Here is a 15,771-nt window from a genome sequence, read left to right on the forward strand (position 1 = left end):
AGCGCCACACGGCTGCTTCAGGACCAGGCAGGGCTGGCAGACAGGCAGGCTTGTCAATAAAGGAACCACAGTAACAGGGCACCTCGGCGAGGCCTCCAGCCCTGTCACTGACGTCTCTCTCAGCCGCCTGAACTCCCTCAGTTAATGAGCACGTAATTGTTGAGCAAGCAGAAGAGAAATTGGGCAACTGAGGCAGCGAAAAAAGAAAGGAAGGAAAAAAGCAGCCGTGAGGTGAGAGGTGTAATAGCAAAGGTAGCACAACGGAGAGGAGAGGGAGGTGAGGGAAGGACAAACTGTTCCGGTGTGCAAAAGTAAGACATAAAATAGCCAATTTGTCCTTAAAATGTGAGGTGCAGGAGGAAGAACGGTGTGTCTAAATCAGACGGACCTGTGGGGGGAAATGGTGCTCACTGGGAGGTGACATTGAGAGCGAGCCGCTTCAAGGACAACATGGAAATATCACATCGAGTCGCTACAAAGCAGCTATGAGTTGTGGTGAGGCCGAGCCGGAGCAGGAGAGCAGCCAGAGAACTGCAGGAGGAGGGAGGAGATCAAGGGCAATGGAGCAGCGTTTCCAAAATATCCGACAACACGAAGCCACACTGGATGTCTTAGCATGTTCAGGTTCACATTACAAACAGTGCAAACATGGTGCATTTCATCTTCAATAATTTGCATATACATAGTTAATGTTTTTGCATCCTTTTCCACCTGAGGAACCACAGTATAAATTAAGTTTCTTAGAGGTAGTTTTCCCCTGAAAATATTCCCAGCTGTACTTTCTGAAGGTTCATGAACAATAAGAGTGCAGCACCGAATGTCACTGACGAGAATATTCAGGGGGAATTTGAGAGTGTTGCAATTTTGATGCGTCAGCAGACTGATCTGCTAAATCTTCCTGGGGCTTTTGGCAAGAAACTTGTATTTCTTCTGCGCATTTGTTGTTTAACAAATTAAAAAGCACATTTGTCTCACTGCAACAAAAAACCAACTAATGGGCAGAAAACACGGTCACAATTTTGCTCATTACATCAATTATCGGGCAAAACACAAAAATGTTGTGAGTCTGAATGTTGCTCGCAGGAACACTTTCTTCAATGAGGTGCTAGCTGTGAGTCAGCCTTCATCATTCTCCAAATGCACATGTACTATAAGCCCAGTGGAGGTCTTGTTAAAATGGATTTTCAACTTGCCCAACACATTTTTGGAACCATATTAAATGTTTAAAATCTTCATATTGGAATCATTTTTCATCACCATCTCACTGAAGTTGTGTTACAATCTTTTTCTGGACTCTGATTGCCTCTTTGGAAGCGAGTTGAGGTTGGGGTTCGACTCACCCCGCCGTGCGGTGCCACTCTCCCATGACCACCCAAGCTGATTTGAAAATGAATCTGCGCTCTGATTGCGGTGCTCCTTCGCCTCCCCTGCAGACGCCGAGCAGCGGAGCAGAGACTCGGCCCACATGTCTGCATTAGCCTGCCACGCTCGGGGCGATGCGAGAGGAGGCCATCTTTACCAGGGGGAGCATGATGGATGTAATGTAGATATGCTTATCTTTCATTAAGCCCTACTCTGCCCTCCCTCAGCCTCTCAGCAGGGGTGGAGGGCGGAGGGATTTCAATCAGACAAGAGAGGAATATAACTCTAGTGAGACATGCTGAGGCCAACAGCTAATCAGTCACGTCTCTATGGAGAAGACGCAGGCTTCACAGCAGGAGCATCCATCTCTAAGCCCGTCTTCTAACACTTGCATTTCGTCAATTGTCTGACCTTGCTCCCACCACCTACTGTTTCCTCCCCGCGGTGCACAGCTCGGGTCAGACCCCTCGGTGGCTTCCTGCTCCTGGGCAGTGACAAGCGACCATGAGGCTGACAAAGCTCCCTCGATAACAGCGACGGCGAGTGTGAAGCATGAGGACGAGATGTGACAAAGGGAGTGGTTGGAGGGAAGGTGGGGAATGGAAGAGGTGGAGTCCGAGCTGCTGAGAAGGCGCTATAATTAGCCACGGAAGATCAAATGACTTTTAATGGGTTTGTCTGAAAACAGCAGACTATTTCAGATTTGCGCTCTGAGCTATATTCATATCTCATCAAACTAATGGAATTCTCTGGAGTGCTTGATTGGTTTTTATCTCAGATCAAAATGGCTGATAGAGGTGTGCGGCGGCAGCATTCATTAGCTGCAGAGCCGTAATGAAAAAAGTGTCATTTCAGGGCACTATTATGTAAAATGGAAATGGCTGTAACATTAAAAAAAGTTACATGTGCTGTCAAACCACAGTCCTTCATCTCGTGATCCAGCAGCAGCACTCTGAACTCATGGTTTGAAGCACAGTCATTGTTGCTATAGGAGTCATTTCCCGTGAATGCTCAAGTGAGAATAGGCTTATAATAACTTCTTGTGATAGATAATGGAAACCTCTACTGGTCATTAGTTAGAGAATTAATAAGAGAAATACTACAAGGATACGATCAGGGTCATAGCTCAGCTGCTGCCAGATCTGGTGGAGGGAGGCCTGGTGCAGAATGCCAAATATGTTGTCGACAAAACCGGCCTTGAGCACGCAGCAACACAAACAAAATACTGTCCAGCGCAGAAACTATTTGCCGATTAGTCGATCAACAGAAAATTAGTAGTTAGTTAGTAGGGGGTGGCATGGCTCAGTGGGTAGAGTGGCCGTCTCACAACCGGAGGGTTGCGGTTCGATCCCCTGGCCCGTTGTGCTCATGTCGAGGTGTCCCTGAGCAAGACACCTAACCCCTAATTGCTCCTGGTGGGTCGTGGTTAGCGCCTTGCATGGCAGCTCCCGCCATCAGTCTGTGAATGTGTGTGTGAATGGGTGAATGTGATGCATCATGTAAAGCGCTTTGGATAAAAAAAAAAAAACACTATATAAATACAACCTTTTACCATTTAGTAGTTCATTTTGGAAAATGGGTCATTTAACAAAGAAAAATACGACAACATCTGGCGCTTTTAGCTACAAAACCCTCCGAACCCCAAAACCAGCTGGTGGGCTTCAAAGACCCTGAATTTATTGTAAAAACAGCAAAAATTACACCATTTATCAGAGCCAGAAACTGTAAAATAGAGAAAACTAGCACAATTTGTGATCTTTCTTGAACTACTCATCTGTGACGAGCTATTCAGTCACTTTAACCAAATCTAAATTTAAAATCAGGATGTTTAAATTGTCTTATTCTGCACGTTTTAAATTTTAAAAATTGCCAAAATTAAACCGCATGCACAATTCAGATTGTGTAAAAAAAAAAAAAAAAATTCTTCACTTGTCTGTGCAAAGGTGAAGTATTTAGAGACTCAGCTGTGATCAGCAGTCATGTGACAAAAATTCTGTTATTTTTTGGATGATGTGTTTACAAAGAGCAGCATGGAGACAGGAGTACAAATAGCAAAATATCTGTAGTATATATAGTTACTATTTTTTTCACTGCTGGTAACAGCTGTGGTTGTTGTAAAATGTTGGATGCATTGATTTGATATTTTTTAATTTTTTGTACAATAATCAAAGAAATTCAACTTCCATTTGCTTGTTTGATCGTGATTTATGGCGCCAAAACTGTCATACTGCACCAAAGACATTTGTGAGTTTCCGACATTATAATCATGGTTGTTCTGTTTCCATATAGGTGCAGAACTTCATAAAGGAGCCCACAGTGGAGGAAAATGTGACAGGAGCAAAATAAACTTGGGGTTCAGAAAGAAATATGAGAATTTGTTGCTTTTCTGTGTTTTCTGTCATCGTAAACTGATTGAGTTGGCAAAACAAGCGGCCTGGAGAAATCCTTTTGGCCGCTAAGTCTTTGTGATAAACGCTTAAGATGTTATAGCGAAGCTATCAATTCATTAAAAAAATAATTGCACAAATGAATCAATAGTAAAAATAATCCTTCCTTGCAGCCCTACAACTCTGCTGTGTCCTCTGGAGTCTTGCAGTTATTGTTTCTGCATAATAAACCTGTACTCCTGAAAACTACTGTGGAAGCTGATGCAGGGGAAATAAAGGGAAAAGCAGACTGAGGCAGGATGGGGAGTTGCGTCACATGTTCTCGGCGAAATTATATACGTCTCCCTCTGTTTGTGTGTCTATCGGTATCCTATACTTCCCAAGATTTCCTGCTTGCATTCACGCTACATTAATTTCCCCTCTCTGTCGCCTGGGCTTTTCTATTTTAGACTGAGGTAACTCTCATTTACGTCCTGCCCGCTCCTTAAATTATACAACACACAAACATCCTCCTTTTATTGCCACTGTGACTGCAGCGAGAAGAGCTGCGGGCTTTAGCTCGTCATCATGCATGAACACCTCTTATTGAATTAATTACGGTGCGCTAAGGTAGAGGCTTAAAGATAATTAGGGGGGGAAACTCAAAGGAGGAATTTTCATCCATTTTCTGTAACTGCTTCAGAATGTCAGCTTTTTCGGTTCTCCCGTTCCCTCCTTTGTGGCTGAAACCTCCCCTCGTTCTGTCTGTCTCCCATGTGGATCCTCCTACAGGGCTGCTGTTTGTCCTTGGCCACCTTCTCCTTGAGAAAATGCTGTATCAGACAGGCTGCTAACAGGGCCGTCACATACTTGAGCACCAGCGGTGGCGGCAGCAGCACAGGCCTCTCTCTGGGGGTATACAGTTACACTGCAATGCTTCTATCTCTTACCGTCCTGACATTTTCACCCCCCTCCTCCTCCCCCACTCTCCTGAGGGAAGAAGAGGATAAACTTTTAAAAAATGAAGGAAGAAAAAAAAGAAACAGGATTAAGTCCACGCTGCCCTTGGTTCCATTCTGGATGATACCATTTCCATTAGAGGAACGGGGGTAAAGACGGGAAACTCAGCGAGCAGGAAGACAGCCAGGAAGGGAGCTGGAACTAACATGTTCGGTTTTCCCTGGCAGCGGATGTGCAGCAAAAACGGAGCACTGTGGCAGCGAGGCAGGCTGCCAGTCATTCAGGCGGCTTATCAAGACGAGAGCACCACCTCCTTCCCCATTCTCCTTCAGCTATATTTGCGTTTCTACCTGGTCATGCAGATAAGTTAAGAGAAGAAGCTGATCAAACAGGGCTTCAAATCCCTGCAAAACAACAAAAGAGCAGGCACAGTGGCAGCGCTCGCCCTGAATAACATCCCAAAGCGTGCCCAATGTGACGCCAAGATACAAAACATCAAAATACGGCCTCCCAGTGTGCAGCATCCTGGGGAAAATAAGGATGGAGACACATAATCCAGAAAGAGACACAAATATTCCCACAAAGAGACAGACAGTCACACCCCCGCACAAACTGAAGCTCACAAAGAGATAAAGAAGCAAATAAACAAAGACATCAATTATAACTGAAGTTTGGAAAACTGGGTCTGATTTGAATACTACAAAATTCAGTTGAAGATGGGTTCAAACAAGAGTTTAAAAAAAAACAGAAAAAGACAGCATCCCTTGTGTGATTTAAGCTCTTACATTTTCTGGTGCACACAGCAGGAAACAATGCCTGGCTCATAGTTAAACTGGCTCTTTGATTCTTAGCTGCCTGCCACCATCTTATTCCACTTTGTGCAAAGAAGAAAAGCAGACAAATCAGTGCAAAGGCCTCACCCAAGCCTGCGCATGACTCACTGATCTTATAAAACAGGAGCTGCACACCTGAATAAGACCAGGAGGGGACAGCAGGCCGAGTCCTCCTCACGTTGAGGACGAGGCAGGCGGGGCCATAGGCAGAGATACAAGTGCACTGTAACTCATAGATAGCACACCAGATATTTTATTCATGGGGAGAAAATCTCAAGCAGCAAAGAGTGACTCACAGAGCCACAGGGACACACAAAACTCAGCGCAAGAAGGGGGTTGACGGGGTTTAACCCACCTACGTCGGCTGCCTTCTCTTTGTCAAAAAATACATTAAAATATAACGTCCCTTTTAAAGAAGCGGGATTAAAGGGGACGTGTTTGTGTGCCAAACTCGCCACTGTGCGGTTACTTCCAGCGTTATCACAGGAAGAGAGCCGCTCACAGCACAATAAAGCCAGGCTCCTGCACTTCAGGCTATGCATTCCTGAGCACTCTGGCATATGAACCGACAAAAGGAATCCTCGTGCATCTGCGCCGGAGCCGAGCTGCCGTCGAAAAACACACTCGCGCAGGCTCAGGTGTGTTTCACCTTGGCAGAAGAGCACATGAGGAGGGATTGTCGCCGCTGTGCAGATTGGCCTACATATGGCGGGAGGCCTGATGCAACTTAAGCGATGTGCAGTCATGGGTGTGTCGATTTGAACTCACTCACTCCGTGCCAAGTCCCTGCCGCTCCAGGATCTCACCGAGAAGAACTGACTAAATATGTGATGAGCCGAGCTGCAGGAGGATTCACAAACACACACACACAAAACCACACACTTCCAGTTGCTAAAAAATAAAATAAGAAAGGAGGCAACTCGGCTTGCTTGGGATAATTAGAGCGCACGCAGAGCCTGGGAGACAAAGCCCGGCATCGTGAGAACAAGGCTCGCCTGATGAGGCCTCTCTATTTAAATCCTCGGGATGAGCCAAGAGTGTGTCTGTCGATGGAATCGCTCCAGGAGACGTGCACGAGCTCGGAGGAAGAAACAGCCAAGGTGGTGAAAGGAAAGACAGACGCAGACAGAAAAACTGTAGACGAAGACGAGTGGCAGGAAGGCATCTTTGAGGAAATGAAAGGACTGAGATTAAAGGCTTAGATTCAATCAGACATCCCTTCCTACTGTTAGTCATAGAGCACAGATCAGACTTCAGTGTTGGGCGAACACCGCCGATATTACACAGGTGACTCACTGTGCTCAGTGCCACTTTGAAGTTAGTGTGCCTCTGCAGGGGAGTGGAAATGAGTGAGTGGGTGAGAGTGTGTTGGGGCAGGGCTCTGGGATTAGTACCTTTCCCTTTGCAGATCTATAAGCACCCAGTATTTCTTGTCGCTAAGAGGATTCACAGGATACGGGGCCATCCCAACAATTGAAAGCAAAAGGTTTTAGGCACTAATCTACAAATTCAAGGGCGAGCGAGCCCGGTACTCTGCTGATGGCGCACATGCCTTCAGCTGCCTTCAACTTGACTGACATGGCAGAACGTGGAGGTCAAGGAGGCGATCTGTGCAGCTTAGAGGAGAGAAAGGAAACAGCTTTCAGGAGGCTTTAGCTGCCACCCGCAACGACGTGTTCAGAGATCCCTATCAAATGCAAGAGCTGCTGATTGTTGGTTTGTTTTTCTTCCTTTTCACCAACAGCTCCGTATCTCGATCACTTCTGTGTGCCAACGGCTGCCCTGAGTCGTCTATTCAGGCTCACACAAAAGGCCCTCATGGAGAACGGTTGAGCCCCGCTAACGGACGGGTCCACATTTCCCGCCTCGACAATCACAACCGAGCGGGGGGAAAAGCCATTCACATGCGATTGTTCGCTATCAGCCCAAACCCCGAACAAACACACACATGAAAGCACACAGGAGCTCGCTTTAACATCAACGCCCGCCTTAAAGCACGCACACACACTGTGGATGATAAGAGGAAATCTGCTGCTGCAAGAGGACTGCAACCACAGAGCAATAAGCACAGCACTACAGCCATTTTTCTATTTTTTTTCTGGTTATGCTGAAAAGATCTGCTCCCTGTACACGAGTATCCAGTCTGTTTGTGCACTTCTCTTGATTGGATCCCGCCTGGACATTTCATCTTCGCCTATAAAGCCGAAGAAGCTCCAGCAGCATGCGTTAACGCTGCACAAGCTGGGTCTTGCCTTGAGTTTAGACACATGCTGATATATTCAATGCTACGGGCCAACTGGAAGGAAAACACCAACATTTTTGGGGGGATTTTATGACGAGCACAAAAATGTCATGTGGTGTTGCATAACGCCGTTACTTTACACCGTGTGTCATGGTGGTGATAATCTCTGCTTGCTTAAGTCAGCAAAGAATAAAATGTACCGAATGCATCAAGTGTTCCAGATATTCTGTATTCCATTAATCCAGTGGGAGCCATATCAGCGAATGCCTCAGCGTGATGCAATTCTCTGGGTGAACCTGCTCTGCGGTTCTAGCCTCGTTTCCAAATTAGCTCCAGAAAAGACACAGCTGCTCACTCCAGATTCTCCACGAGCGAGGGGAATCGGAATAAACCCGAAGTCGTCGTTTTCTGGATATGAAATCAGCGGGACAAAACCTCCTTTGAAGCCGGTGCAAACTGTAAAGCCTGTGACACAGAGCAGAGGGGGGGAAACACAGCTGAAGAAACAAAAAGCTCACAATCTGGCACTCTCACAGGTATCTGACAAAACAAAAGTGTTTACACAGCTGAAGTAGCTGGATAATCCCGAAACGCTTTAAAAAAAAAAAAAAAAAAAGAGGAACTACAAAACAAGAGAGCTGCTTTATTCCAGCGACACCTCGGTGATGGCAAACAAACAGAAAATGAGGAACAATGCAAGGCGACAGGAAACAAACCATCCAACGGTGAGAAGTTCTCTGCGAAGCTCTCACTGGATCATAAACTCAAACTCAAGCTCTGAGATCAATCGCCCTGTCAGCAGAATCCACCTCAAGCTGCTCATCACTGACAAACAACCACAAGGGTCAAGAGCAGGCAGTCGGTTTTTAAATTCACAATTATGTAGGAAAAGGCCAAACAGCTCAGGTTTGGGTCAGTTTTCTGTTGAATTTGGTGCTTGGACACAATAAACCAGCGTGGACCTGTAGTATTTTACCTAAAAATGTAACCTGACGCTGTTTTTGAACAAAGACAGGTCTGCTCTTATCGTGTTCCCATTTCACCTGCAGGTAATGTTGCTCTCAGTGTGTCTGGATATGAATATCCAGAACAAGCAGCCAACAAAGAGAGATGCCTCCATTGATCAAACCCCAGGAATCCTCAGCGGTCGCCCCTACAGTCAAGATGCGCAAGCGCCCGCCATGAATTTCTCAATTTAACCTGGGTGACTGATCAGGAAAATTCATTGATTTCATCCATTTATCATCTCAGGAGAGTCTGTACAGTATCGAGCGGTGCGTCTGTGCGGTTGGGAAGGCAATCATTGCCGAAGGGGGGGGGGGGGAACGGGGTCTTTGTGGACGGTGCAGCAGCAATGATTTCTGTTGGGGACACAATAACCATTATTTCTCCCCCCCAACACAATGCCAGCCAATACTGCCTCAAAATGGCCGAGATTTTTTTCTCTTTTTGTGTGTGTGTGTCGCAAATGCAAGCGAAGGAAAAACCCATTCCCTGATAAGTAGTTTTCACACAACAGTGCCAGGAGGAGACGTCTTGTTAAAATGTTTTGTCATGGCGGTGAGCAGGAACACTTGTGTTTACCCTCTGAGGGGGGTTGTGGGTTGGTTGGCTGGTTGGTGTTTGCTCTGGAAAAAAAAATGGGTGCATTGTTATCCGATGACACACATGTCTGACACTGCAGGCATCGGAGACAATAAGTGGTGAGCCAGCAGGAAAATAGGACATCAGGCAGGTATTAAACGTGCACGTGTGTGAGTGGGTGTGTTTGGACCTACATTTGGCTCCAAGAAATCAACTGAAAAGTGGATTTGCAGACAAAATAGGACACCTAAAGAGTCCAGCCAGCAGCAACTGTAACAGGGGGTCCATCCTGTTGACACGGGAACAGCTACAAGACTGAAACACCTAAAAGGATTTCCTCGTCCTGCGCTAGAATAAATGATGTGCATACTGTTTGTGATCCATTGCAGAGGTCCTGTGTGTCCCCAAAGGCCTGACTAAGCGCCAGTTGTCTTTGGTTTGATCTCTGCAGCAGAAAAAAAAACAACCTGCTATAATTCTCCTTCCAGGACAATCTGGCTCCACATTGTTCAACTCACCAGCAAACTGCAATCAGTGCAGTGGAAGGAGGTGCAGACTGACCTGGAAGCCAGCTGATTAATAGTTAACCAGGTCTAATATGTAAGAAACACAGTCCCAACTATAATAATAAAAAAATACATACAAAAACACTAATCCCGTAAGTGTTTTTGCGTTTTAACTGCACTGATCAGCATTTGTGGGGATCTTGCTTGGCACAAGTGTAAATATCAATCAATATTTTTACCATAAAACAGTGGATTCGCTGTCAGGATCAGCCATGAGAGCCTCATGCGAACAGAGGACACAATAATGGGGCCGAAAAGATTTTCTCCTGCATGAGAAAACCTGACTGGATCCGACTCACAAGCAACATAGCGCACAATAAATCAGAAAAACACACACACATACCTCAATGTAGCCGGCCAGCGCAGGAACCACAATGCCCAAAAAGAGGACAGATATCGCTGGGACTGAACCCATCTTCCAGGGAGCTCCGGTTATGCTACTGTAAATAACTTGTATCCTGTGAGCTATATTTGTAAGGTGACCTCCGGGAGAACGAAGAGCAAAACAAGTCCTGGGGGTCTTCGCTTCGGATCTGTCCGGGAGGAGAGCGCGTCCTGCTCCGCTTGTTTGGCTACCCGAGCTCGACAGAAAATGTTGGAGGGACTGAGAGTGTCGGTCTCTCCTCTGGAAATGTGGATTGTGTGTCTGTGGCTGCTCTGCCTCTGCTGCCTCCTCCCTCCTCTGGTTGGTCTGATCCACGGCAGAGCGCAGCGCAGCGCAGTGCGCCTCCAGGCGGCCCGCTGCGGCCAAAAACACACTGACGCACAACTCTCGGGCACTTAATCTAGCATTTACACTCAGCAAAAATATAAATGCAACACTTTTGTTTTTGCTCCCATTTTTGATGAGATGAACTCAAAGATCTAAAACTTTTTCCACATACACAATATCACCATTTCTCTCAAATATTGTTCACAAATCTGTCTAAATCTGTGATAGTGAGCACTTCTCCTTTGCTGAGATAATCCATCCCACCTCACAGGTGTGCCATATCAAGATGCTGATTAGACACCATGATTAGTGCACAGGTGTGCCTTAGACTGCCCACAATAAAAGGCCATTCTTGAAAGGTGCAGTTTTTCATTATTTTATGCTGGAAATGTGTCATAACCTCTGTGTTCCTTCCACTACGCCTATGTTATCAGCTCGTGTGTGAAGTGACTGTGAATTATCAATTACTCAACTATTGATGTATTAAGTGTGAATTCATCACATCAAGTGACTTGATCTGTGTTGATGTTGAGCAACAGGACTTCATGATGCATCCTGAATTAATTCATGGAAAAAAACACCATGACTCATGCATGAGTTGAGCATTACTCATGATTTGTAGCCTTAATATGAGTGTTTAATCTGAATACAAGCATGCACTAATGCTTTTTTAAATCCAGCACAGTGGTGAAAGAAACATTTAAATCCTTGATGCAACAGAGAAAAAATACTAATTGCCAGGTAAAACTTCTGTTCCAAAAGCGGGAAAATGCTATCAAAATTTGAAATATTTGCTATATTCTGTGGTACATAATCACATTTCACTATTTTATTATTGCTACTGGTGCAGTAAGGTGTAAAGAAAACACACATATATAGCTGGTATTGTTAGTTTGAAGCTTTTCAGCACATTTGCTGATCACAATGCATCTCATTATTTAATGTTATTGTGTGTTTTCTAGGAATAGCTGCAAAATTAGAAGGTTTAGCTGATATAATAAATAAATGTGGTGAAGTAAAAAGTACAGTATTCCCCTGAAGTTTACATATTATAGCTGAGGTAGATCAAAATTGTCATGAAGTACGCAGAAAGTGGTATTTTAAATGTGTATTTTAATACAATTACTAATGACTTGTTGATAAATGAAGTTAGTTCCCTAATTTAAGTATCATAATGTTAGCGTAATTTTATTACTTTTTGATTATCTGAATTAGAAATATGTAAATACACTTGAGAAAAAATACATTTTAACAAAACAACTTAAGTGAATTCACTTATGGTTTAAAATATCTATTAAAATCATGCTAATCAACCTATTTTTTACTAAATTTGTCAGTAATCGCATTACTTTCTAATCTTTTTTTCTCTGTACAGTTAACTTTTGTTTAGTCCTAATCAACATAACACCTTTACATATATTCCGTAACTTTCTAATCACCACAGATGAAGTATAAATGCCAGGACTGTACACTTTTACTGTGTGATACTGCGACTTTTACTTCAGTGAAGGACCTGAATACTCGTTCCAGTAGCGCTGAGCTGCTCCTCAGCATACTGAGCCTTTAATCACTGCCACACAGACAGGCTCATTATATTCCAATTAGTTTTATTGGTATACAACCGGCTTAAAGCTGTGAATCCTCGCTGCTTATTATGACTTTAACTGTGAACGTATAAATGAGAGATCCTGTTTGTGACTTTTCTGCAGGATTAACGCCTCACTTTGTGTCACTGTGATTCATTTCAGGCTGTATTTGAAATATTTCCGTTTATTAATGACACCTGTGTTGTGCAACGCTTGACAAAAGCAACACAAAATAGGAGTATGAATGAAGACAAGCATTCTGATTCTTATTAGAGGCAGTTTTAATGTTATTTTTGGCACACAGTGCAATTATTAAAGTACAAAATGCAGTTTAACATGTAACCAGAAGTGCAAAAGAAGCAGTAAAAATGTATTGTGGTGTATAAAGTATGTCACAGTATAAACAGAATTAGTGGCATAAACACACTAAATATAGAAATATTAAAGCTAGAAATGTAAATATAAAGATAGATACATGTACAGGTAGTGATAAATGTTAGTTTGAATGAAAAAGTTGTAATATTATGATATAAAAATATAGAAATTACAAGTAAAACGCCAACATGTGGCTCTAGATTTTTATGTTTCTGACTGAGAGTCTCTGTTCAAATGCTTCCAAAGAGTATAAACTTGCTTGTTTTGTGTATTAATTAAGAAAAGAGTATTCGGAATATAAAAAATCCCTTTTTAAAAGCAAATATATGGAAATCCATCCACTTTTATTGTATTTACATAAATATATCCTAGATGGATGTTGGGTATTCTATAAGTCTCCAAAGGATGTGATGGACTAAAGAAAAAAAAATCTATTTCTTGGTTAAATTGCTTGTATAAATTAGGTAATTATCCACACACACAAACATCATTAGCCTTTTCTGATTAGATTTTTTATTCTTAGAGTATCATTCAAATTACTCTCTGATGGCTTATTGAAAAAAAAAATCATGTAAATTTGATTTTTGCTTCGGGCGGGATACTCAGGCTGGGTATTAATTTCGTAAACATAAGCTGTTAGAATGAGTTGGATTTGCATATGTTTAGATTAATCTTGGGATGTGTCAGTTTGGTTCCCTGGACACCTCAGTTAAGACACCTCAAGAAAAAAAAGCATGAAATTAATTTCTCTTCCAGTTCCCCAGGTAACGGCAGTCCACTGAGAATCGGTCAAAGTTTTCTTTGACTAGACTGAATGTGGTGCTCATTTTTAATTACTTAATTCATGTCAAGGTAACCAGTTTCACTTTTCTCCCAAAAGAGTTTTGTGTAGCTGTAAAATCATCCTCATCACACAGTCCAAAACACTGAAACTACTCACTCACAGGTAAGTAATTTGAAGTCACTTTGACACAATATAGGTCAACAACATTTCACATTTTAAAAAAAATTGTATTTTTGTCACCCTTAATGACATAATTAAAGACCTGCTACTGGAAATGTGTGCAAATTCATTTAAAAATGAAATTAAATCTTAATTAAATCTTTTATTTTAAGGTTTCCAGGCCTTTAATTCAGTACTTTGTAAAAGTTTGGCAGCAGTTTCTCAGTTTTCTAAGCTATGAATTAAACAATCTGTTTTAAGAAATGTGTGCAAATTCATTGAAATGTATTGAAAAACAGCTGAAATTTGTCATTTTTAAAGTTTCCAGGCCCCTAATTCAGTCCTTAGTGGAAGCCAGTTTTGCAGGAGTTACAGCTCAGAGTCTTTTTGTGTGAATCTCTATAAGATTTTCACACCAGGTCTTGGGCAGTTTATCCAATTCTTCCTTTTCAGATCCTCTCAGCCCTGCTGGGAATCTTCAGGTTTGTCCACAGATGTTGTGTGGCTTTAACTCTGAGCTTTGACTGAGCTGCTCAAGGACGGTCAAAGACTTGTCCTGAAGCTTCAGTTCATTGTTGTGCTTCAAGGTGAACTGTTGTTGAGGTCTCGGTTCACTGAAACTCTGTGTGTTTTGCTGAATTCATCCTTTCTTTCATCGTTGAACAGTGTCTTTTTCCCTGCGGCTGACAAACACCCCCATAGCATGATGATACCACCACCATGCACCGAACCCTGGGATGGTATTAGCCCAAAGACGGGCAGTGCTTGGTGATAAAAAGACCTAGTTCTTGCAGTTCTGTCTGAACAGAGCCATTTTGTTTCCAGAAATCAGAGAATCTTTTCCCACAAATTCAGTTTGACACTTTCCAAAGCAGCCTGTCATGAGTCTTTCACTGAGAGTGCTTCGGTCTAGCTGCTCTACTAATAAGGCCTGATTGATGAGGCGAAACTGACATGGTTTAACTTTTAGCAGATTCTCCATCTCTGCAGAAGACTTCTGAAATTCTGTAGGAGTAATATGTTCGACAAAATGGACTGCCAAAGTGTAACTGTAAAAGGAACTGTTGGATTCTTGGTCACCTCCTTGAATAAAGGTCCTCTTGATTGGTTACTAAGTCTGTCTGCAAAGCCAACTGAAGAAAGAGTCCAGATGGTTCCAAACTATTTCCCACCGTATTCCTAAGAACACTCAGAGCTTTCCCTGCAAAGAGATCCTTGGACTTAATGGCGTATTTTTAGTCTTGGCACGCAGTGTGGATGGTGGGCGCTTATGTAAACAGATGTTTGCCTTTCTGAACGCGATCCAACCAATTCAATTAGTCACATTTGGAATCCAGTCAAGTTCTAGTCGCATTTCAAGGGTAATTTAAGCAAATAAGATGCACCTGATCACCACCTGAAGTGCCACAGCAAAAAGGTTCTGAATATTTTTATGAATTAAAGAATTCAGTTTTCAAGATTTTAATAACTTTGCAAACTAAAAATGCTTTCACGTCGTCATTATGAATTGAGGGCACACTGAAGAAGCATCTAATATTAAAACTACAATACCATAAAATCTATGTTTCATCATGTTGACAGAGCTAACTAGCATCAGGTTCTTCATCTTGTGTGCAGACTTCAAAAAGCTTACCTGTATTTTCATCTCCTCCTGATTTGACCATTGTCATGCACTTTATTCTGCTATCAGTGAGTAAAAACTTCCAGAGACAGCAGTTAATACAAAACACTGCTGCCAGACTTTGAACAGGCTCCACCAGAGGCGACAATACTACCCCAATCTGGGCTGCACTCCACTGGTAATTGATTTTAACATTTTATTGCGTGTTTTTGAAGCACTGGATTGTCAGGCTCCTGACAGTATCTGTGATTTTCTAACTCCATGTGCGCCTCATCACAGTGTCAGATCTTCCAGCAGGGTCTTATAAACAGCTCCAATGTCTTGACTCAGATTTGGAACTCTTCCTGGAGAACCCAGTATGTCCATTTTAATATCTTCTTAAGATTAATTTTTAAATTCATTATATTGCCTTTTAATTAAAGTTTTGGCTCTTGATTACTTGTAGCATTAATAGTTAAAAACACAAATTAAAAGCTCTAACCTGAATTTTGTGCTGTAAATTAAAGACTTTTGACCCACCTTGTCTGTAGAATGATTGGTGTTTAGCTCCCTCTAGTGGCCATATTGAGGAAATGTCGTAACACATTTATCAAAACTTTATCAATACAGACAGTAATCACC

The 15,771-nt window shown here is 42.8% G+C and overlaps 1 protein-coding gene across 5 annotated transcripts in view; it reads right to left on the reverse strand.

Annotated features, from left to right (window-relative positions):
* The window catches only part of aplp2 (amyloid beta (A4) precursor-like protein 2), a 69,850-nt gene extending 59,249 nt beyond the window's left edge, over positions 1–10,601 (reverse strand). For 3 of the 5 annotated variants that reach the window (XM_051957756.1, XM_051957753.1, XM_051957754.1), the window contains exon 1: positions 10,257–10,599. In XM_051957756.1, the coding sequence (XP_051813716.1) occupies positions 10,257–10,328 (72 nt within the window). In that variant the 5' untranslated portion in view covers positions 10,329–10,599. Of the gene's footprint in view, positions 1–10,256 lie in introns of all 5 variants that reach the window. The other 2 variants (XM_051957755.1, XM_051957752.1) reach the window with 2 other exon arrangements.
* Positions 10,602–15,771: the final 5,170 nt, after the last annotated feature.

This window comes from Acanthochromis polyacanthus, chromosome 13 (genome assembly GCF_021347895.1).
Source record: "Acanthochromis polyacanthus isolate Apoly-LR-REF ecotype Palm Island chromosome 13, KAUST_Apoly_ChrSc, whole genome shotgun sequence".
Taxonomy (NCBI): Eukaryota; Metazoa; Chordata; class Actinopteri; family Pomacentridae; genus Acanthochromis; species Acanthochromis polyacanthus.